At 37.4% G+C, this 25,717-nt stretch overlaps 1 protein-coding gene across 1 annotated transcript in view; it reads right to left on the bottom strand.

The window, feature by feature from the left end:
• Positions 1-18,459, bottom strand: part of LOC108711163 (putative interleukin-17 receptor E-like) — a 40,463-nt gene extending 22,004 nt beyond the window's left edge. The window contains exons 1-4 of the mRNA XM_018252611.2: positions 18,168-18,459; positions 2,865-2,889; positions 1,956-2,105; positions 509-615 (exon numbers count right to left, since the gene is read on the bottom strand). Of these exons, the coding sequence (XP_018108100.2) occupies positions 509-615; positions 1,956-2,105; positions 2,865-2,889; positions 18,168-18,296 (411 nt within the window). The 5' untranslated portion in view covers positions 18,297-18,459. The remainder of the gene's footprint in view (positions 1-508; positions 616-1,955; positions 2,106-2,864; positions 2,890-18,167) is intronic.
• Positions 18,460-25,717: the final 7,258 nt, after the last annotated feature.

The following is a 25,717-nucleotide window of genomic DNA, read 5'->3' as shown; positions in this document are numbered from 1 at the left end:
TTAGTTCAAAAGAATATCATTATTCATGTGTTAATCTTACTGGAAAAAATTGTTTCAGAAACACATAAAGGTCAATGTTCTATTGTGACATAAAACCTATATAATATTACATTTCTTTGAACTGGAAATATTTACAAATAAAAATAGGTACAAAGTGATGTATTGTGTGTTCATTCTGCTGAGACAGAATCACAATAAATCTATACCTAGTCTCAAATTACTTTACCTTTGTCTGTCCAAGTTTCTGGTATGACTGGGTAATAAATTTCCCGTACTTGACAAAATGAACAAAGCCATAATGTTAACCATGTAATTTATCATCATGACATAAATGTTATGTTAAATTCACTAGACGTGAAGAAACTTAATATAAGATAATATTACACAATGACTGTCCAATTATGTATAATGATCTGCATTAAAATACGTGGATAAAAGTGCAGCTCTCTGTTGAGAGAGCTCTGTACCATGTTTGCTTTTCTGCCTGCGACCATGAGAGCAAACGTACCTTGTGACCATCAAGATTCTTTGATTTGTGCGAAAATCTCACACTTTCACACTGAGTCTGAGATGAGCTTATTGTCATGACACATATTTCTACCCCTCGAACATGTTCTGTAATAAAATGAAACTTTTTATTAGAAAACCCAAAACACAGTCAAGCATAAACATAATATCAATACAAAGATTAATCAGCCAAGTTTGTATAGAACTGAAACACATAGGGGCAGATTTAGAGTTCACCTTATAATAAATACAGGTCTAAAATCTGCCTCATAGAATTGCTATCACTATGGAGCTATCTGTCTAGAGAAGGGTTGTCCATCTAGAGGCCTTTGGGACAGATATGGCCCTCTAAGTATGTTATGGCCCCGGCTCCACTCATGTGCTCCACAAAATTCTTTGAATGACATAATTTTATTATATTTCTTCACTCAAGCATACAGTATTTGGAATAATTGGCCGACTACATTTAAAAAAGGTGAACAAAATTACCACAGATGACTTTCCATTAAAATCAAAGCAAGTAGCCCACAAATATGTAATATGAGCCATTTGCAACTCTCTGGTCTGTATGTTCAAGCAATAATAGCATCCATGTAACAATGTAAGCATTGAACAGGTATTTTTTAATGGTTGTTCTTTGTTTACTCAACTGTTTATTCAGAAGCAATTATTTTTCTCCCAAAGCTATAGACAGATACCTATACAGCCACCAAATATATTGCATTGTACAGCATGCACTCTGATATTGATATATGTACCTGTGTAGTAAAAAAAAACACTATAGATGAGCTTCTTAAAATTATTGAACAAATAATGCTAAAATCAGTCATGTTTTAACTATTCGTATTCTTTAAATAATACATTTTGAGCCTTTTCTAGCTTAACTACACACTCCCAATGGCAATTCTATACTTCCCTTCACTTTTACAATAAAGTACCCTAAAATTCCAGTTTGTTTTGCTGAAACATATCATCACCAATTTTAGTGATCCTGATACACAACAGGTAGAACTTAAACCCATATTTATGGTGCAAAAATACAACTACTTATGACTATGCCATTAAAGCATGTGCTGATGCAGATCGGGGAAACTATGTACAGTAATACAACATGGATGCACTCATAATATAAGCAGATCAATGCAGCATATGCCATGACAGATTTAATTAGAAAAATGATGCTCAACATTATTCATGAAATTGGCCTTATTGGTTTCCTTGACTGTATAGTAATTCCTTTTTAAAATGTGAAAAAAATATGGGTTATATTGGTCATTATTAAATTATTCCTTAATCAATATGAAAAGTTGGTTGCATCTGAGATACGCATTTGTAACTGAGCCCAGTGACAAATGCATATCTCAGATGCAACCAACTTTTCATACACTCGGCAAAAATTTCAGTAAAAAAATCAGTAGTTCAACAACTTTAGGCATCTTTGAGCATACCGTTCAGAATGGCAGTCCCATTAACATTGATATAAAGTGAACACCATCTCTTCCCACTGCACTTCATAACTGTTGAAACTTTCATATTTTGCAGCACATCTGAGGGTAAAGAACGAGGTGGGGTCCGACAAAAAAAGCTTTGTTTGGCTACTGCAAGAAATGAATTGAAAATATATATCAGAGGTAGGTACACTTGACCACATTTAGCAAGCAGTGGGTTGGGGAGTAATTTTTTTTGGCAAGATTTTTTCTGTGTCTGTCAATCATGACAAAGTTCAAATGTTTTAACTCAACATAATAACATGTTTATATTTTTACAGACAATGAGCTAAAAGGTCATCCAAAAGTACCATGCACATTACAAAATAATAAATAAAGGCACAAGCAGGAGGTCATGGAACTCAGAAGTGACTTTTAATATCTTTATATATTAAAATAAGAGGTACATTATTCATTAAAATACACAAGTTTCAGTGAGCCATGTTACAGAATCACTAAACACAGATTATAACTGATAACATCACTAAGCACTATTCATAAGGATTTCATGAACAGTGCTTAGTGTATTTACAGAATATCTCTTTTGTATTTAACTACTACTAATAAATTAAAAGTATATGATGCACATATTGGCTGTAAAAAAATGTCCTATCTATATCCTTATAAAAAGATTTACCGTCCATTACGCAACTACATGCAAAATGCAGAGAAGAAAAGATGAGGAACTTGATTTTATATGCAAACTTGAACAGTTAAACTGAAATTCCATTCTGTTCATTTTATTTTTAGAACAAGGAAAGCATGAGCATGGTATTTGCTTATTTCCTTGAACAAAAAGTCAGAATGCTGTTTGTACTGCACTGTCTGTGTTGTTATAGTTTAGGAAAAGATTACAAAATGAATACTTACATGTAGCTTTCTTACAGTTTATACCCTGAAATAGAAACAAGAAAAATTACCAAGATTTTTAGATCTGACTCACTAAGTGCCTTAAATCTATGCTACACCCATTAAATTCTGTTTGACACTTGCCCTTAACACTACAAATATTTTTTTTAATAATTACACTATTCCAATGATCTCATCCATATAATAGTAAAATGAAAAGAATACATTTTACCAATGATTATAAAACAACATTACTCATTTTTATGGTTAGTCACAATATCCCAGTGCCGTTGATTGGTGCACGTTAAAGCACTGGCCTATTGCATTATTATCAGCTTAATTAATCAGCTTATGTGTCTACGGTCAGTTTTGTCCTAAATGTGTTGATCACAATTAATTTTCCTTAAAAAAATCACATGTTATGCAAATTAATATTTTATTATTCATTTGTAAATGCTTGCAAGACTGAGGCTAATGCCACACAAGGGCTGATCTTTACCTGTGGATAAAAGCAAGCTTGGAATGAGCCCCTACACTGGCATCTCCTTCCTTCTTCATCAACACCCGGAACCATTGAGTTGGCCCGGGTGCAGACACACGTGGCGGATTTCAGTTGACACAATGATTCTGGGTGCAGGCAAAGAAGGAAGGAGATACAAGTATAGGGGTTGATCCTTGGCCTGCGTTTTTCTGCCTGTAAGAGATCATTTATTGCAAATGCAATGTGCAAAACACAAAAGCAATCCATACCACCATTGTTTTTTACCCATAATACAGTGTATTTTTCCAAGAATAATAGCATTATTGTGGGATTGCATCCTCCGACACTACTATGTGTCCACGATTTACCAGTACTGTCTACATTGGTATTTTACACATGCATAATTTTTGGCATGGCTGCACTCATGGCGCCAGTAACCAGTTTAATGTGCATTTCACTAGGTGCAAGTCAGTTGGGTGTGTAGCTGCAGAACTCAAAGCAAACCTTGGAAGTAACACTTGCTCAAGGCATTCTGGCACATATATAGGATCAGGTATACATCCAACCACATTTGTATTTAAATTAATATATTTTTGCCAGGTTCAACCAAACACTGAATTTATACCAGCAATTAGAAGTTTGAATTCTCCCATATGTAATTATGGGCAGAGACATGCAAATCACTCAGTGAAGTTAAAAATTAGCACAGTCCAGTAGAGTGAAATACCACCTCTCTCCATTCATTTCTCTGGGATTTTTAAAGGTGTATTTCTCAAAGGGTGACAGTGAAAGTTCACCATTTGATAAATATGCCTTTAAAAATCCGATAGAAATGAACGAAGAGAGGTGGTATTTCACTCTAGTGGACTGTGGTGATCTCTAACCTCACTCTTTGATAAATATATCCCTATGCATCCAGAACCACTGGTTTACTAGCACAGATTCAGCCTAAAAATTCAAAGCCATACTATATATCCAAACTTGCAGGCAGTCTGTTTCAATGTTGTTAGATGTCATTAGTCCAAAATATTGGAACATGGTGTCTTCAAAAAAGGCCACATGCTGACTTCTTTTGCACACCATATGTCTGCATGTGTTTGTTTTTTTTGCTGATGTGGGTTCTGCAAATGCTGATCAGCTAAATCAATTAAAAATCTTTGTTTTGCTTGGTGGGAAACTGTATGTGTGGTCAACTTTGACTTGATGCCATACTGTGGAGGAGATAATTTTAAATCATATTTCACAAAACGTGTGTGGCAATAAATACTCCAAACATTTTCCATGTTGAAGCAGTAAAATCGCATGTATTAATGTTCTGTCCACCTACCAGCCCTGCAGGTGCCCAAGCCATTAACAGAATACAAGTCTAAGTCTGTCAAAGCAAGGCAAGATGGTGGGCTCCCATGGGACCTGTGAGATTTTTTCATAAAAGGGGCACCGGCCTAGGAACTTATGATAGTGCTTTACTTGTCCATTAAGCTGGAGTTGTGGAAAGAAATTTGGTGCCAGACACCAGAGGTGTAAAGATTTGTACCAGTTAATAAATTGCAAGAAAATTAGCACATATTTTGCCTGCTTGGTAAGGGGTGCCATTGGTGTAATGTATACACCCCCTAAGTTGCATGTGATTCATGCTGTGATTCATGATCCGTGTCTATATTCTGTTCAAAGCAGGTATTCAATACAATGCACTTGCACTTAATACACAAAAGTAGGCATATAGATATGTATAAGTAGGCATAATCACATTGGTATGGCAACGCTGTATCCCTTCAGTTGCATGCAAATTTAGCTGGTGCAACACCAAGCCTCTATATGTACAAATCTCAAAGGGAGTCCTGTACTTACTACCAGGTCAGAGAAAGTATTAGATATAAAGGGGTAAATTTAATAAGGGGGAAGTGGCTAACGCTAGCGAAAATTCACCAGCGTGACTTTATTTTAGCACTTTGCTGATTTACTAATGGGTGCTGGCGTAAATTCGCTAGCAAAGTAGACATACTCTAGCGCTATTTCGCACCCTAATGCCAGACGAAGTTGCGCTCTGGTGAAGGGACATAACTATGCTAATTCACTAACTTGCGGATTTTACTTGATGTTGCCAGCTCAGACCAGGCTAAGTGCAATAGAGTAGACAGGAGGATCTTCAAAAATAGTTGAATTTTTTTCTAAGTCCCAAAAAACGCTGGCATCTTTTAAATTTTTCAGGGTGATAGGCTGAAAAATATATTAAAATTTTTTTTGGGGTACCCTCCTTCCCCCCTACTTTTCCTTACATATGGCACCTAAACTATAGAGTGGGCACATGTGTAGGGCAATATAAGACCTCTATTTTATTTAATGAATGTTTCCCAGTGTAATGTAGTTTATGCTGCATATACGTCCTATGAACTTTAACTTGGCACCGTATGCAAATTAGGCATCGCTAGCGTAACTTCGCTTTGCTTGACGAATTAACGGTAGCACAACTTTGCTACCAATGCACTTACAAAGTTGCACCCATTAAAATATAGTGCGTGACAGACTTCGACCTACTTTCACTCATCTATATTGGCATGGCGGTCATTTTGCTGGTTTCACTACCTTTAATACATGAGATGAAAGGATTAGAGTTTGCTTCTGCAAGGTAGTCCAGTCTCTAACATTTGCCTGGACCAGGTGGTAAGTTCAAGGCAACCTTTGCATTTATGCCACTAGAATTGCATACAATCCAAGGGTGCATTGTGGGCAGAACACATGATGCTTTGTGCCTTTCTTTGCACTTTGCATCTGAATTGGTTGTGCATTGTATAGTGACAACATATAGGACATCAACCATACGAAAACTACCACATTGTAGTTGGCAGAGTCTCTAAGTACAAAAACCCTGAAAACACAAAAGTTGGAGAGCGTGCAGGTAAAGCATCAGAGATGTGTATACTATCTATAGTGTATATAAATATTTGAATACAGGAATAGTATTTACAAATAAAGTAGGTACAAATAAATAAAAAAAGACAGTATCCTGTGAGTCCTGTGCATCAGTTTATTCATTACAGTTCTGTTATTTTCTGTTAGATGAGGGCACTGAGTTCTTAATCTTTTTATTCTGTCATGGTCTAAAAGACAGAATTTTGCCTTTGCATTTGGGAACATTATTATTTATTTAGCACCATTGTTCCCCGCAGTGCTTTACAAATACAAGACCACACAGTTAACCTATACAGACATTTCACCAAAATCAATCAATCAATCAATCAATCAATTCACTGTTACAAATGGTTACTTTAAGGAGACAATATGGGGAGGTTCCTGTTCGTGAGCGTTTACATTCTAAGACAAAGAGCAAGTGAGACATACAGTGGTATTGTAGAGTTCCTGTTGGTTATATTACAAACCGTGCATTGGTTTAAAAACTACAAACAGAAAACTATTAATTTAAATTTCATCATAAAATGGTGATGAAACTAAACGGATGGCAATAATGCAAAAAAGCATGCCTGGGGACAGATGATCAATACAAATCCAAAGTTCTCCAAGTTGAGGAGTATGCTCTATTGAAAGGAGAAAACATAGAAGGAAGTGCTTAAAATTTACAATGCAATTACAACTGGATTACTCACTTGTAGCCATGTATCCAGGAAGAGAAAAAAACTATATTACCTCAGATTTAATTGAATCATTTTGCAGAGTGTGCAGAAAGGTGAGTGGATCCATGCAAACAGTGGATTATGTTTGTGCATGCAACGGTGTCTGTGCATTCCAAAGTTTATATGCACTGGTTTCATATATTGAGTGAGCAAGTACTAGCACACAGATTTTGGTTAACACTAAACATGGACAAAAGTAACTGTTTATTCCCATTGTGCCTATCATTCATAAATTTCAGTTTGCTGAATAGAATAATTTCAGATTTTGATCCCTATAGTTCTTGGTTCAGATCAGATCAGACTGCCCAGAGCTGGAGAATATATGGAAACGTTGATAAGGAGCTGCTTTAGTCATTCACATCTTTATATACAATACATGCTTTAACAGAGCAGTCTTTGCTAGGTACATCAATAGTGGTTGTCCCCCACCCCTGGCCTTGGCACTATTAGCCAGTATACTCAAGGGTTATAAATGATAAAGTGTGGTGCAGGAAGCGATCTGAAGGTGTATGCCTAAACCTTTGTTGGCAGAACATGGAACCTTTACTTATACATTTTTTTGCTGATTTAAAAAACAACCATGCCCAATAACATCATTCTACTTGGCCTGCAAGGTTAGTAATGAGGAAGCTAGTAATGGGGTTTGCTGCTGCCTTGTTTTATACCACATGATCCTAGAGAAGAATCCAGGAATTATAGGCACAATGGGCAAAGTACTATGAATGAACAAAAACCGATCCATGTAGTTTCCAAGCCTTATGTCTTGTATTGCCTCTCTTGAATGAAAGTTCCATCCTTAAGTATCATTCGGTAGCTGTTACAAGCCAGTGCCAGGTTATGGAGCATCAACTAACCATGCACCTCCAAAGAATGAGCAGTAAAACAATGCAAATAAGAAACCTTCAAGAGATGTTTTACATTATGCCGCACCCTTGCTTGGTAAGTCCTTTGCATCTAAGGGCAACCAATTAGCTCAATATCTTATTGTACCTCCACAGTGGTAAATCTATTTCATTTTATCCCTATAAACAGATGCATTTGACTCATAAGCCATCAAAGGGAACTGTGTAAGGAGGAAACTCCCATCTTCCTCAAGTTCCCTCCTGTCTACAAGGAGTGTGTTAGCTAATGCATGTCATAGTTCATACTCATAAACAAAAGAAAATGTAGATGCACACAATCTATTTAATTCATTCAAATGAACAGTAATGTAAAATATTATGTAACAGCAAACTGGTTTAGGCAATCCCGATGGTTATAGGGGATTTTTTCAGGATTGACACATAAATGTCTGTCAAAGTAATTACGTCCTAATTTATTGATTTACTAAAAATCAGAAATGCCCTTTTCAAAAGCAGGAAGTGATAATTTGTCAGGTTTACTAAAAAGGAACTTAATGTAATACAGACGCTTTAAATGAGGAAACAATGGCAACACACGCACTTTTCTTGATTGCTTATCTCAAACCAAGATATGCATCAAACTACTATGCATTACACACTTTGTAAACAAAAGTACGAGTAATAGAAAGTTATCTGTATAAATAGGTTATTCTCCATATCATGATCAATGTGTATGCCTGTTTTGTGCTTCAGCAATTGGTTTTATGTTGCTATTTGAAGTATAAATTATTCGCCAGTTTTAAAAAGGGCATGTTATTAGCGTTTATTAGAGTTCAGAGTTTTAATCAAATGTAAGTGGCAGAGTGTTTAAGAATAACTGGAACTATTCGAACTATAACACCAAACAAGGGAGTTGCTTGTTGAAATGCTTCAGTTTTGGCATAAAATACATGGGATATACACTATGTTCCCTTAGAAAATGGATAAGAGAACATATATATATGTTAACCAAAAAAAAGATGAGAAATCTGTTGGCAGGCATTTTGCCTTATGTTCTAACAAGGCAGAATCTTAGCAGGTTTAGGGGTAAAATAATTGAAAAAACCACCACCCCTTTAAGAAAAGGTGACATCCTATGTCCCCTTAAAACGATACTAACACATTCCTATAAAAATCATAGGAAATTGTCAGTATCCAGTAAATGCTGCACCCAGAATAGTTCACCTCAAAGCTTCCCCCAGCCCCATGAACCTGTGGGCTGCTGACTCTCTGAAACTAGTAACAGATCTTCCGGGTTGCTTCAGTGACACTGGACTGGAGATGGAGCAATCCTTCCACAGGCTAAAGACTTGTTTTCATTCCTAATTAGCCTATGTAGGATTGCGCCGCCCCAGCCCAGCATCACTGAAACTGCACAGTAGGTCTTTTAGCAGTGTCGGAGGGTCGGGTCAAAGAAGGTTTGCTGGGCTGGGGGTGCAGCAACTACTTGATCCTGTTCCTATGATTTTTATATCGCTTTAAGCTATGGAAGGATTATTGCATTCTTACATTTATGTACACACATCCCTTTGTATCAAAGGAGGATTGTCCTCCTCTAATGAAGCACCCAACAGCGCAAAACGCGTCAGCAGGGAGTGGCTGACACAAGGTAGTCAGACAGGGGGGTTGAATTTGTGTTGTGTATAAAATGCACAAATAAATGTTTTAAGTAAGAAGCTTTGCATGTCTTATTATACAATTGGACATTACGGGGCCCATTCACTAAGCTCGAGTGAAGGAAAATAGAGGGAAAATAGTTTGAATTTCGAATGTTTTTTTTGGCTACTTCGACCATCGAATTGGCTACTTCAACTACGACCTTCGACTTCGAATCGAACGATTTGAACTAAAAATCGTTCAAATATTCGACCATTCGATAATCAAAGTACTGTCTCTTTAAAAAAAACTTCGACCCCCTAGTTCGCCACCTAAAACCTACCGAGGCCAATGTTAGCCTATGGGGAAGGTCCCCATAGGCTTTACAAGGTTTTTCTGATCGAAGGATTTTTCGATTCAAAGGATTTAATCGTTCGATCGAACGATTATTCCTTCGATCGTTCGATCAGCGAATTGCGCTAAATCCTTCGACTTCAATATTTGAAGTGGAAGGATTTCAATTCGGCAGTCGAATATCGAGGGTCAATTAACCCTCGATATTCGACCCTAGGTAAATGTGCCCCTACATGTCGGGTTTAAATTGCTCTTCTTGGTGCCGTATAAATTACACTTTATACTTTTCTTTTGTTGGGAGTTAAATGTGTTATTTCTCATGTCATGTTTTTACATTTATTAGAGGATGCTGTTTGCCTCCCTTTAAATAGTTATTTGCCTATATTCTGATGTGTCTATTTATGTCTATCAATGATGTGTATATTCTGATGTGTCTATGCAAGTGTCTAGCAGACTGGTAGCAGGGAATACGGTACATTTATCTGGGGTGCTGTTTAGAGTACATTTATAGATAGAAAAAAAATGTTTACTTCTTCTTTAAGGATAGGATAGCCTGAAATGCCTCAGGCCTTCATAGTGCTGTCTAATGTTTTTAATGTATCAATAAACTGCTCTGGTGTTGCTTCTTCAAATATTTGTGAAAGGAGGATTGCCCTCAAGCGTGCACCCAGCCACAGTCGTTCTTTCCAGAGGGACTTGAATACTGAACTTGCATGGATGATTTATGCAGATTACAGTTGGTTAGTCTGGAGCAGTTTCCTCCTATAGTGTTATGTTTTGGACCATAACAGTGAATATACTTTACTGTATTTACATTTTAAGATTGTTGAACTTATTTGATAAAGGAGTGCATTGCTGACACATAAAAAAATAAAAATAAGCGACTTTGCAATATAGATGCATTATTTTTTATTTACAGGAGAATTTGTTCTAACAGATATATGCACATATAATGAATTAATTCTTAACAGTTAGAGAAATACAAAGGTTTCAAATTTCCATTAATGACAGCAGTGAGGAGGAGACATAATAAACCAAATGCATCCAATATTTTGGAATGCATAAAAACCTACCATATGCATGTTATAGGTGATGATCTATTGGTAATAAAATCTTACCATTGTGCAATTGCTGGTTATGTGATGATATTTTGACTCGTCAAAACTCAAATTTTCAGATAAATACAACACAATTTTTTCGAGATCTATTATACCCCAAGCTGGAAATAGCTTGAATCCAAAAATATACCATCTAAAACCTGTCAAGGTCATGTAGACGTCAATGTCAGAGGTCCTTTGAACCATTTGAAGATCTTAAAATAGCCTTCGTGATGTTCGAGTTCTTTTCAGTAGGTTTCGCTTGAAAACGTGATCAATTCAAGCGATTTGAGGTTTTTTTCAACTGAAAACGTAATCAATTTGAGTTTTCAGGTTGTTAACCCCGAGTTTTTTTTACGTTCGAGTTTCTTCAATTAGAAACCTTTCGAGCTGTAAGTTAATTTGAGGTCTAAAATTCGACCTTTGGTAAATAACCCCCTTAAAGAGGTGATTTACCTTTAAGTTAACCTTTAACATGTTATCATGAACTATTCTATTCTTAGCAACTTTTCTAGATAATCTTCACTTTTTTGTATAGTTTTTGAAGTAGTTGCCTTCCTCTTCTGCCTCATTTCATCTTTCAGTTGGGGGGGGTCACTGACCCTAACAGCCAAAAAAAGATGTTCTATGAGGCTAAAGTTGTTATTGTTAGTATTTATTACTTATCTTTCTATTCCACCCTCTGCTATTAATATTCCAGCCCTGCCTGGTTGCTAGAGTAAATTGGACCCTAGCATCCAGATAGCTACTAAAATTCCAAACTGGAGAGTTGCTGAACAAAAAGCTTAGAAATGACAAAAAATTAAATGTAGACCAATTGCAAAGTGTCTCTACATCATATTACATCATATTAAAAGTTAATTTAGAGGTGAACGACCCTTTTTAACACAAACATTAAGTTGTGATTTTCTTTTGACACATATTAGGCTGCTATTGTGAGACATTGTAATCATGCTTCAAAATCAGATCAGATTTCACTTTTAATATACGAGTATAAGAGTGCAACAGATTAAAGCAGGTCTTTTTTTCTAATCACTGCTCCACAGGGTTGCCTGCTCCTATCTATGTAATTTGTGCAATTTCTTTCAATCAGACCTGGTTTATTTTTGACCCAGCTCCTGTCTCTGTAGCCCTGCTTAGCATTACAGCTTTTCTGGTTTCAACCTGGCCTGTGTTCTAAACCTAGCTCCTGTATCTTCCCTTCTCTGCCTCCTGTTTGGCACTTCAGCTTGCTGTTAACTTCTTTTGAGGTGCAAGTCCCATCAATGCCAGCAAATCTTCTGTTTTGAGATGGAAAGACAACTCCATTTTTTTACCAGAGTGCCCTTGGCATTTTCTTTCACCTGCTGAGTTTCCACAGGGAATTGAACATGAAATCCCACATTGAAGACTGATCACTCAAGTTCTAGGCCAATATTAATCAAATATGATTTCATACTAAAGTATTCCAGGCGTAATTAAAGCCTATTTGTTGGAAGACCCGTATCAATTTTTGCACCCTAGAGGTGTTTGCCTTTGCTTTGTTACTTTTGCAAAATTTCATTCCAACCAATATACTGTAAGAAACATGCACTACGTATATACTTGCTACCAGCACCTTACCAAATTTCAAATTACATTGAAATTTGATATTGATTGCAATATATACTATTTTCTAATAGAGCAGACAATTCTGCATGAGTTACTGTAGTTCAAGTGAAAAATGTAATTTTAAGTGTAATGACGATTTCAAAATCATATTTTCAAGTAGGTATCAGCACTTCCTAGGTTGTGTCACACTATGACAGGATTATGTTAAGTTGTGAAATTCTATTGGTGTGTTACCAGCCTACATTACAGCAAATTTTTTGATACTGGCCTGGGCCTTAGCCAACGTGTTACTAGCTAAGCTGGTAAAGTAATAGCTAGTGGCAGCTACCTTTCTGGAAACAACACGCCTTACCTATATTTTTATCTTTCTTCCCTGTTTACATTGGTATTAAGCATATTTTTTCAGTGACCAGTTAGCAACCCTAAACATTAAAAAGCCAAAAGATAAGAACTGTAAAAAAAAAAAGCTGTAATTTTCTTTTAAAAATACATTACATAACTTAATTGAATTGAATTTATACAAGAATGTAGTGGGTGTTTTAGAATAGATATTCACTATGATTTATTTTTATAGTAATAATAATTTAAGAACAAATGCTCCATTTTAATAATCCTCAGTGAACAAGAAGATATTTGCTGTAAAAAAACAGACCAGTAAACGCTACAGTCCCTGCTGATTAGTTGTTATGAGTTACCGTACTCATATTTGAGAAAACCTTGTCCCTATTATTACAGTTCTCGCCATAATGATTTATTGGTGAGTTCCATCCACCTTACTACTTTTCTTGCTACAACTCTTACAAATTGTGACCCAGGGTTGATTTACAAATGTAAGTGCTAAACTGTACATGTAACATTCCCAATAGCAATCAAGCAGCAGAAGTTTTGAAGCAAAGTTGCACAGTAATAATATAATACATAAATTCTATAAGAATTCATGTTCCAAATCTAAAATATAAATATTGCTGCAATAGGGCATATAGGGGCAAATTTACTAAGAGCCAAAAATTCGTCAGCGACGGCTTCGCAGGTAGCGCAACACTTCGCTAGGTGAAAATTCGTTCAGACAACACTAATTCACTAACATGCGAAGTTGCGTCCAGGGCGCTGAACGCTAGCGAAGTTGCTCTAGCATTAATTCTGTAAACAGAGCGAAGTTGCGCTAGCGTTGGCTAATTTGCATACGGCGGGAAGTTAAAGTTGAATGGACGTATATGTTGCAGCAAATACATTACATTACACAAGCTCAGGGAAGCATAATAAAAGAAAATAGAGGTATTACAATGCCCTACACATGATCCCAGTGTATAGTTTATGTGCCATTAACTATATGTTAGGAAATGTAGGGGGGAAGCCGGTTACCCCAAAAAAATATTACGCTGCCTATCTCCCTGAAAGAAGGAAAAGACGCCAGTGTTTTTTTGAGACTTAGAAACATTTTCAACAAAATATTGAGGAAGTCCTATCTACTCTATTGCACTTCACCTGGTCTGAGCTGGTGAAGGCAAGTCTGGCGCAAGAGGTAACGTTCAATAAAATCCTCATCTTAGTCAATTTGTGCAGTTACGTCCCATCGTGAGATCGCAACTTCGCCTGGTGATTGAGTGAGAATGAGCGCAAGCGTCAGTCTCTTTCACTAGCAAAGTTACGCCTGGGCCCATTAGTAAATCGCCGTAGTACCGAAATGAAGTCACGGAGGCAAATTTTCGCCAGCGTTAGTCACTTCACCCTTTAGTAAATTTGCCCCCTCATGCGTAGTGGCTACAACTATTTCCTGTGATGGCAATTTATTACATAAGTCACATTTGTTGACACCTGTATATCTGCTTGTAATTTTGGCACAGATTGTTGTTGACCTTGTTGACTATTATAATTATGTAAACTGTTTGTGGAAAACATGTTCAGCTCTGCAGCTTTAAAGGAAATTGCAGTTATAATTCACTCCCTTCCCTCATTTCGTTGCCATGTTTTCATGCCCCATCTGCCCAATTTTTAAGCTACACATGCATATTTATGTTTAACCATAGATACCCTCCATGGGAGTATTTCCAGATGCAGGCTTCCTTGTTCTCTGCACATGTTCCAACTTATGCATGCTCCTGGCCCACTACATGTGCACACTATACATATAATGCTTTAAAAGTTATTATTTATGGTTTCACAATATATTTGGAAATAGGTAGTATAATACTTCAACTCAGAAATTATTTGCATGCAGAATTGCTGCGTCCTATGTTTGCTAGCATGATTAGCATGTAGAGTACTGAAAGGTGGACAACAGGGTGCAACAATGGCAGAAAACATTGAAATGCACTGCACAAAAAGGAAAAAAGTGTTATATTTGTAAGGATACTTATCATTTACTATGGACGTTAGATACTTTTATGTTGCCTGATCTTTAATGACGGAAGCAAAAAAACGTCAGAAAGAATATACAGTGAGCATATATTCTGGCTTGCTTGTAAGGAGGTGAAATATTATTATATTTCATTGTAAATAGTTTGGCAATATTTAGTTTGGCAGGTAGGTGGCACCAAAAGGAGATCTAAACCCTAACATGTTTTATATACTGAACTTATTGAACCAGCCTAAAGGCTCAGGATCTCTACAGTAGTAATGATCCAGGCCTTCAAAATTGTCACAGGAGTTTCCCATATGGAGGCACATGCTCAGTGTGCTTTGAGACGTTTTTAAGAAGTTAATCTTAGGGGTCATCGCAAATTATCAAACAGAAAATGAGGTTTGTTTGTCATATAAGATGATATTACAAGGCAGATTATTAAATTCTGATGCTAATTGCGCTGATTTCTGAGCTACTACGTACAGATAATTATTTATTAATCAGCTTCAGTCTTATATTGTGACCTTTATATTCTATATAATACATGTATATTGTGAGTGGGTCCCTAAGTTCAGGTAAGTTATGGTAACACAGAGCATGTGCAGTGAATCAGCAGAAAAGAGCTGATTGGGGCATCTCTGGATGTCAGATCTTTATTGTTAAAAGACTGTGGTTCCATTGGCTGGTATAGAAGACCAAACAGCTTTTTAAGGTTGGCATTTAGGGCGAAAGTATCAATTTAAGGAGCATATTTCATGAGAGGGAACATGAGAGAAGAAGAAGTGTTTCTTATTCATATAAGTATATGGGCGATAAGCCCCATCAGAAAGCAAGAGTTTGAAGTGGGCTGAGGGCAGGCAGGGGGCGGAATGACAGGTAGTTACATATTTTCCAGCAATACATTGCTGGTAAATTTCTATTACTGGCCCTGTCCTTGGTTGCTATTTTAATGACGAAGCCAGTAAAATACCGGCCAGTTGGCAACCCTAGTGGGTGATAAATGTGAGTCCTCTTTGGCCACAGTGGGTTGCTAAGAAAGATGCAGCAGTCCAGACTCATAGACTGCTAAAACGTGTGGCTTAACAAATAATGGGCAAGGTATGGATGGGTCAGGGTTGTGTTTGGGCATAATCCAGATTGATCAAGGTGTGGTCAAAAATTAATTATTTAACTAAGCATTTTGTTTTATCTTGTGGCCTCATAATACTTAGTTAGTGAACCCCCACAAAGACGGCCTGGAATGCCAGTGAGTTAAGGACACAGGCTCTTGGGAAGGAGGGTCTGCCAACTAAATAATAATGAGCATGATTTATAATGGCGGCCTTGTACACACACACACATATTAAACTGGTTGTTCACCTTCCAACACTTTTTTCAGTTTAGTTGGTTATAAATAGTTCACCAGAAATAAAGACTTTTTTCAATTACTTTCTATTTTGTATTTGTGACTTCAATTTTTAACCTTCTTGTGTCTTTCTGAAACAGCTCTGGGGTGGGGAGTTGCAGACTGTAAACTGTTTTAAATTGATACATTAGTTGATGATACATTTCTTATACCCTGCTGAGCTGATTGCCGGGGTTTGATACAATAGTTGCTAATGGTCCACTTATGCTGCTGAGAAATGTATCAACTAAAGTAGCAAATGGTAACATTTCAGAATCTGCACAGTCTCCAGACTGAAACAGACAGGAACATACATCTTTAATTCTGGAAAAAAACGGCAAAGATTAAAAAACAGAAAGCAATTGAAAACAGCCAAAAACAACTGAAGGGAAAAGTGTGTTTGAAAGGTGAATAACCCCTTTCAGTTAACCTACACCATATATGACTTTATGTATTGTTACAGCACACACATATGAATTAACCCGTATCAATTAAATGATGTTCAGCAACAACTCACAGGCACACACAAACACATGTGACAAGATAATAATACTGCAAGCACTCATATGAAAAAAAGCTTCCCAAGGTCCCATTAAACAACTTCATTACACCCCATTAAACAGTTTTATAGGAAGCACACATTTTTCTTTCCAAAACAGACCAGGAGACAGTTTTATTCCAGAGAATGAAACAAAACACAACCTATCCTGTACCTCTCATCCTGTTTTATACTGGTCCAAACATAACTGTAATACGAGGTGTTACATGTAGGTATTGGTAGACTTATACTTCATTCCCACACAGATACACTGCCCTCTTGTGATATTTTCTCATTCACACCATCTTATGTCAGAATGCTTGGGCCAGTGCGTTACATCCACTGACATTTACTTGACAAAGAAATGAATGTATAATAAAAAGCACAGCACTAAACTGCTATATTCACAAAATGCCGATTGCAGATACTCCTTATCCCTATCCAAGTTAATGGTGAGTTTGGAGCCAATCATGAAAAAGAAATGATAGCAGCCAGCATTTTCACAAGCTAGTGCATAGCTCCTGCTCTGGATGCAGGAAAACTTTCCCTTGCTTCTGAACTGGTGACAATTTATTCATACAGATTAGGGAACATACAAAGCTGCCACAGCTGCCCTGTACATTTCAGTCTACTAGGAGAGTAGTGCACAGACTCTAGTTTGAAATTGACTCATGCTCATATTCTAAACTTATCTGTTACATAATTGCAATAGAAAAAAAGGCATTATTTATAACATTCTCTTCTCTGTGCTCAATCCTAGTTCTGAGTTTTCAGACAATGTAGCAAAATCCTGTTCTTGCCCAAGTTTGTGAATCAGGAAATTTGTGCTTTAAAGTTTGGAAGTCACAACCAATAGTGAAAAGAATCTAAACATATATATCCTTGAAAAATGTCATAATAAGGACCAAAACATTGGATTTTTGTATAATGTGTCTGAAATAAAGTTGTTGGTGTGTCAGTCTGATAATTATATATATATATATATGAAAATGTGTAACAGTGGAAAGTTATTTTGAACCATGTTTTCTTTCATTATGCAAAATAAAGCAGTTTTTGGGTAGAGATCTCCTTTAAAGTTTTAATCTTGCTTTCATTAGAAAATATACAATGTATTGTACAAATGTCTTGTTTTATATCATCTTTTACATGTTTTACATGTTTTACAAACATGATACATATGAATGCTGTAGTCCCAACTGACCAGTTTTAGAATTTAATACATTTACAATGAAGAGGATTAATCCATCAGATGTATAGAGCAAATATTTCCTAAAAAGCAACAACCTCAGCTATTCTGAAGTGTACTTCAACAGAAAGTTCCAAGCATTACAAAACTTAAGCAACATAAATGTATTTAAATAGACAATGCCATAATTTTAAAAAAAAATGAATGAAGTGATTCAAAATGAATAATGCATGGTAAAGTTGCTTACCCCTGTATGGAAACATGTGAGCCCATATTCTTTAATTCTCTGGATTGAATGGCAATAAGACATCCCAAACATCAGTATAATAACCATTAGCCATTCCAAAAAGCTGTATCTCCCAAGGTGATAGTGCATGGCTACTGTCCCTTTAACGTGTGCTCTCTAACGACAAGGAGAAGGGCGCTGCTGAGCAGAATGCTCTCTGTGGGAAAGCACATCAGCCTCACACTCTGGCTGTGACGTTCCTATCACCTAACCTATCAGGAAGGAGTTATTGGCTTTAAAGAACCACCCACCTCTATTAGTTTCAAAGAAGTTGCTCTGATTCACAGCTGCCCTTGCTCAGAGGAGCAAGGGAAGAATCAGTAAGGAATCCTACTGTCCATTCTACTCTACCTCTCCTCTCTGCAGCAGTTAAAATGAGAGAGTGATAAGGCTAAGGGCACACAGGCTGTTGTCAGAGGCTGTTGTTAGCCTGGGTATTTTTGCAGGCTGGGAGAAGCAGATCTGCTCAGTGCCCCTGCTCCATTGATTTGAATTTAATCAGCCTGTGTGCACTCACACACTGACCTCCGCTTTAGCTCTGCCATGTGTGACCGCACACAGGCTGATTGAATTCCTATCAATGTAGCAGGGGCACAATAATACCCAGGCTGACAACAACCACTGACAACAGCCTGTGTGCCCATAGCTTAAAAAAAACACTAAGGAGCTTTATCTTATCAGGTGTTAAATAAGAACATTGGCTAGCCAAAAGCTTTGAGCATGGGCAGCAGCCACTAAGCAATAGTTAATTCACTGGTAAAATCTGATGCTGTTTGCTTTTTTTATGGAAACACGCTTTTTATGTGCGATTCCATTGTGCATCTTCCCCCCCCCATCAAAAGCATTCTCATCCTTCTCCACGTCATCTCAGTGTACCGCTAATACCACTCATGTGATAATATCTACTACCCTTCTCTCCTTCCCGGTTGTTCTTGATTCATTCCTGAGCCTTTCTCTGTTGTTCTCTGGCCTTTCTCCATCCTATCACTGAATATTTATCATCCACGCTTATTCTAGCACTAGTCCGAAGTTTGCAACGTTAGAAATTATAAAAAATCACCCACTTTCTATGGGATCCTATGGGATTTTTAGAAAGGTGTTTATTAATGGATGAAAGTTCACCATTTGATGAACACACTTGTAAAAATCCCACAGAAATGAATAGAAAATGGGTGAGCTCTAATCTCACATTTTGATAAATCTGTCCCTTAGTGTTAGGATTCGGTAGTGAGTTAAGGTGAAGAGAGAGGAGGATAGATAATGCACTCAGGAGGGGAGGAGGTCTGAGTATGGCGGTAGAACCGATGGCAACTGAGGCTGCAAGACAGCAGAACGGATCATAGTTTGAAGTCTTATGTATGTTTGTTCTGAAAGCTGTCAGCTGACATAGTGAAAGCGACATGTAGGAAATGCAAATCTCTGGTGGATGTCACAGAATGTACAAGGTAATCCCAAGAAAATATTGTTGTCAGTGTCCCCCCCCTCTCCTTTTTGACTGTTTTAGATTAACCCTTTATTCAGTCAGTGCTCACTTCTTTGTATTTTATAGAAAGTCACTGTTTCTGCCACCAGTCTGTGGCGATATTGTATTCCAAAACCTGTCATACACAAACACACAGGAGCAGGAAAAGTGGAATAAACCCTAAAATGAGGCATACCATCAGGGTTCATAAGAGTTTCTAGTGCAGCAAAGTTGAATATGCATGCTGGAGATTATAATAAGTCTCAACCAACCACTTCAAGATTTGCAAATAACTTTATAATTACAGGTGTAGGACCTGTTATCCGGAATGCTTAGGACCTCAAGTTTTCCAGATAAGGGGTTTTCCATAATTTGGATCAGCATACATTAAGGGGCAGATTCACTAAAGGGCGAATTGTCGCCAGTGACCACTTTGCACACATTGCACCACTTAGCCAGGTGCAAATTCCCTACCACTACGCTAATTCACTAATATGCAAAGTTGCGCCCTGGGCACCGAACGCTGGTGAATTTTTGCTATTGTTACTTTGGCAATGCAAGCATTTCATAGCGAAGATCTTGTGCTTAGCTCAATATGTATACTGCGGGTAATTTAAAGTTGTATGGAGGTCTTTATTATAAATGTTGGTGCAAATGCTTGAAGTTACCACTTTTTATTACAAATGTCCAAGGAACCTTAATAAAGACAAGAGAGTTAATATAATACCCTAAACATGAGCCCACTGTAAAATGAATGTTCCATATGTTATGAAATGTCTGGAGAAAACCGGTTACCCAAAAAAAGTTTGTTAGGACTTTTGCAGGCAAATCCCACTTAAAAAAAGAAAAAGTCGCCAGAATTTTTTGAATTTTAATGCATTTTCAGGTCACAGGATATGATGTAAGTGACAGAAGATTGAGGAAGATCCAGCTTCTTTTAAGCACTTCGCCTGGTCTGAGGTGGCGAAGTCAAATCTCACAAAAGAGGTAAGGTTCAGTAAAATCCGCACTTTACTGTATTTGCAGAGTAACGACTATTCGTTAGAGGGAAAAGTTGCCTGGCGATAGAGTGTGAACAAAGGCTAGCGATGTTCTCTTTCACTAGGGAATTGACGCCTGTTAGTGAATTGCATTTGCCACTTCGCCCTTTAGTAAATCTGGCCCTAAATCTGCTATAAAGCATTTATAAACATTAAATAAACCCAATGGGATGGTTTTGCCACCAATATGGATTTCTACAGCTTAGTTACACTCAAACACAAGGTACTATTTTATTATTAAAAACATTATTTTCATAATCCTATTCAAATATAAACAAACAGAAATGCACATAACATAAATATATATTACAAAATTATTTAACAACAGAACAACAGGAAAAAGAGAGAAGAGAAAAAAAGGAAGAATATGATGACATGAGACAAAGGTAAGTAATGAAAACAACCCCTGCCGGTAAGCGCAGACTGTATGGGTCATTGCAGAAAATGTACAATACTCGTGTTTTAGAAAAAGGAAATGTACATAGGGATTTTAAAATAAATTACACAAAAGTGGAAAAAAATGAAAGTAAAAAAAAAAGTTAAGCCAATTTGGTTATTATTTACATTGTGTTGCAAGGAGCTTGTGAAATTTTCACTCTCCCTATCTCCATTTCCTTGTGACCTGCACCTGCCTTCTATGTCTGTTTCCTGGATGAAATCACTGATTAAAAACTTGTGGGTTTCCTCAAGGGAACTCTGTTGACCATTACATTTCCTGCTATACACTATACAGTGTATATTCTTGTTAACTCACCAGTTCCTTTGGCTTCCAGTACCACCTTTACCTGGATGACTTTCATATCTCTCTCTCTCTTTTACCGATCCTTCCTCCACTGTTATATATTGAGTATCCAACTACCACTCTGCTTTATTACTAATTTCCTACTTCCCACCCAAATACACCCCCTGGAACACTATCATTCATTCTAGTACACAGGTTCACAATGTTGTGATTCTGCACTCTCCTTTATCGCTAACATCTGACTGCATCTTACATATATTTGAAGAATAAGTAGGCCCTTTACCTTAAATCTACCACAATAACATATTTCTGCAGCATAAATTCCCTCACACAGCTACATAAATTAAGGAGGAGGTAATTGGTGCGTGTGCATGCATGCAGGTGGGGGGGGGGAGCTAGGTTGCACGTAGGGTTGCCATCTGTCTGGTTCTCACCCAACAACCCAGTTTTTGGAAGGGCAGTCCAGGTGATAGCTGCTTGTCCAGATTCCAAATTACGAAATCCAGACAGGACATTGAAGCTAATGACCCCCAACGTCACCCACCCCACCCCTGCCTGGAGTTACCCTATGGAAAAGTTGACAGGTGCAGGTGCTGAGAAGGGGGTCCTTCAGTCGCAGTCTTGGTGGGCCCTGGACGGCCTAGTCTGACCCTGTATGTATTGGTCCTGGTACAAACCATTTCGATCTTTCTTTAACTTTTTATTCAGCTGTCCAGTTTGCATTTTCAGCAACCTGGTTGCTAGGGTCCAAATATCCCAGCAACCATGCATTAATTTATATAAATGACTGAAATATGAACTAGACAGGACAGGAATAGAAAGATGCGTAACAAAAAGTATCAATAACAGTACATTTGTAGCTTTACACAGGATTTTTTTTTTTTAAACGGGGTCAGTGACTGCCATACTGCATGTAGGGACTGCATAGTATGAGGAAAAATTATAGGCACAAGTCTCAGAGATTAACATATGACATATGAAACTGGAAAATCCCATAGCCCATTGGAGCTGTTGGGTATTGAGAGTTCAGTTAAGCTGCCAAGTGATGATTAAAGGCACACATAAGCAGAGAAAGTCCCAGATATTTATCCCAGACATTAACTGCTCCATAAGGAGTGTAAGGTGATCTTGCTTTATTTTTTGGCTGCTATGAAATTGTGGAGCTGCTCACATGGCATAGCCAGAAACAGACAGTATTAAATTATATGTCACTAGTAGTCAAATGCTGGGTGTGACAGTTCTTATGCAACTGAAGGGCTATTGAATATCCCTGGCAAAAATACAACAATCTAGTAATTATTATATAATACATAACAAGTAGTATTCATTGACTGTCTATTGCCTAAGCAGCAGTGTTTAATGATGGGAGACCAGGACATTTGTGTTTTGTAATATGTCCTCAAACCACCCCTGCAGTCAGAATTGTCTAGATGTACCATAAACAGTTATGAAACTCAATAGATAACTAATGGATCTTCAGCTCCATTTCTCTCACCTTCTTCTGTCATTGGAGTCTTGTAGCATGGAAACATACATGTTAGGAATACATTTTGTTTCTAGGTGTGGGTTGGGACCTGATGAACAAGCTTGGCTATTCCAGCATAGTATGATTATCTTGGATTCAAATAACATATAATGCAAAATATATTAGAATTCAACAATAGCACCATGATACTCTAGAAATCCGGATTTAGTCAGGGCACATGATCAAACACTCTAATACTATTCAGTTTGTACTATTCAGTATATGCTTCTAAAAAAGTGAAAAACAGTGGTGGTCACAATGCTTGTGTCCACCTGCTACTGTTCATACAGTTACTGATAGAAAAGTACCCTGTCTGATGCACATGGAGCAGTGGTGCGGGTACATCTATGCAAACAGCATTTGCTCGACCATTTTGAGCAGAGGTCAGTCTGTCACCATTTCATGTGCATTTAACAGGGTGCTCTTCGATGTTTCAATGATAATGAGAAAAAACAAATTGTAAAAAACAAATGCAAACCAAAATGTTTTTTGCTCTTTTCATCAGAGCTGACTGTATGTGGATGTCGCCAGCAGCTTGGGCGTCATTCAGACATACAAGCTAAGGATTGCCAAAGGCCTGTAGCTAGTACACCCACCTATCATTAGAGGAACAGTGCCCCATCCTTCAATGATACAGTACGTGCCATACAGTCTACATGAGTGCCAATTGTGGAAATGAGATACCCCTCTCAGTTCTGCCATTAGATTTAGCTGCCAGTACAGTGGCAGGTTGGGGAAATGTTATTTGATAATATTTATTTGAAATAACACAGATAATAATCTGGGTTATAGTTCAGTGCTGCCCCTGAAGATTGTCCAATCCAAAAAGCAGACAGGAGGGCCCGTTTACAAATGTTTGCTCCTTGTAGCCCATGCATTCAATGTTGGACTGGGGGGAGGGTCTGGGCCCACTGGGGCTGCCAAATGCACACAAACACACACCACCCCCACAGACCCCTGATACAAATCCCCTTCTGCCCCCCTCCTCCCACCAGTGAGTACCTCCGCCAATTGTGTTATTTCTTCATGGGGCAGGAGAGAGGTCAGGAAGGAGCAATGGCTCTGGCAGACTTGGTAAGTAGGTCTGGGCCCAGTCCAACTCTGCATGCAGTTATCAATTGCAACACTGCTCATTCTCCTTAAAAACTGTGCTCAGCACTGGATTACAGCTTGCTCTGACACAAAAGATTAATGTACTTAAAGGGATAATGTCATGGGGAAAAAATGAATCTAAATTAATCAGTTAATAGTGCTGCTCCAGCTGAATTCTGCACTGAAATCCATTTCTCAAAAGAGCAAACAGATTTTTTTATATTCAATTTTGAAATCTGACATGGGGCTAGACATACTGTCAATTTCCCAGCTGCCCCAAGTCATGTGACTTGTGCTCTGATAAACTTCAATCACTCTTTACTGCTGTACTGCAAGTTGGAGTGATATCACCCCCTCCCTTTTCCCCCCCAGAAGCCAAACAAAAGAACAATGGGAAGGTAACCAGATAACAGCTCCCTAACACAAGATAACAGCTGCCTGGTAGATCTAAGAACAGCACTCAATAGTAAAAACCCATGTCCCACTGAGACACATTCAGTTACATTGAGAAGGAAAAACAGCAGCCTGCCAGAAAGTATTTCTCTCCTAAAGTGCAGGCACAAGTCACATGACTGGGGGCAGCTGGGAAATTGACAAAATGTCTAGCCCCATGTCAGATTTCAAAAATGAATATAAAAAAATCTGTTTGCTCTTTTGAGAAATGGATTTCAGTGCAGAATTCTGCTGGATCAGCACTATTAACTGATTCATTTTCAAAAAAATTTTTTTTCCCATGACAGTATCCCTTTAACATCCACAATTTTCAGGCAATAAACACACTGATTCCTTGTTTGTGCTGCTGCTGTGCATGCATAAACTAGTACACCTTTTTATGTTCCATTTTGCAAGGGCAAAAGAATGTACAGGAACAACCAGGGACTATCATAGGGGCCCAAGAGAACATTGCCCCCCCCCCCCATAACACAGAGGCTACTGTCTTGTAATCTGCCTAAGGATCTCTTTAAAATATTTCACTTTATGGTTTAAACCATTTTCTTTATTTCGCAATCCTGTTAGCAGTGGCCTCGTATATACTATTATTTGATTAGTATACATGCTTAATTGTGCATTCTAATAAACATCAAGCTTTCCACTTGAAGGAATATGGCATTTAGGATTAGTCATTTATAGAGTCTTCTAGTAGAAAAGTCAAGTTGTAACACATGTTTTACATTAAGGAATTTGTAGAATATGTTACCATTGTATCATTAAAAGACAATATTGTAAGAAATTATAAAATGAAAGTATATATCCAGTGTGTGGCGATAATTACATAGTTAATAATGGCTTGCCTAACCAATATGATTATAAACTTCTCTGGACTAAAAACATGCCATCCATCCTGTCTTTGTTATTTTTTATCATACCTCCCTGTTAATAACACAGACATAAATTAATTACTTATTCATTAATGACAAAAATGTACTTGCAAATTTAAAGACTACTGAATGATGTAAGTAGAAAGTTTACACAACTAATCATGCTGCATGTAATTTTGTACTGACTGAAACATATTTGCATACAGTAATATGTTTAATGTACTATACACTAACCTTGTGTATGTAGCCATTATATGTCTGCTATTGCTTTAAAATTAAAATATGAAAAATTACACATTAAGCCCTTTTATCAGTTGCATGGGCTAGTATG

The sequence above is a fragment of the Xenopus laevis genome, chromosome 3L (genome assembly GCF_017654675.1).
Source record: "Xenopus laevis strain J_2021 chromosome 3L, Xenopus_laevis_v10.1, whole genome shotgun sequence".
In the NCBI taxonomy this organism is placed as follows: Eukaryota; Metazoa; Chordata; class Amphibia; order Anura; family Pipidae; genus Xenopus; species Xenopus laevis.
Note: the sequence above shows the minus strand (reverse complement) of the source record. Positions and strands in the feature narration are given on the sequence as shown.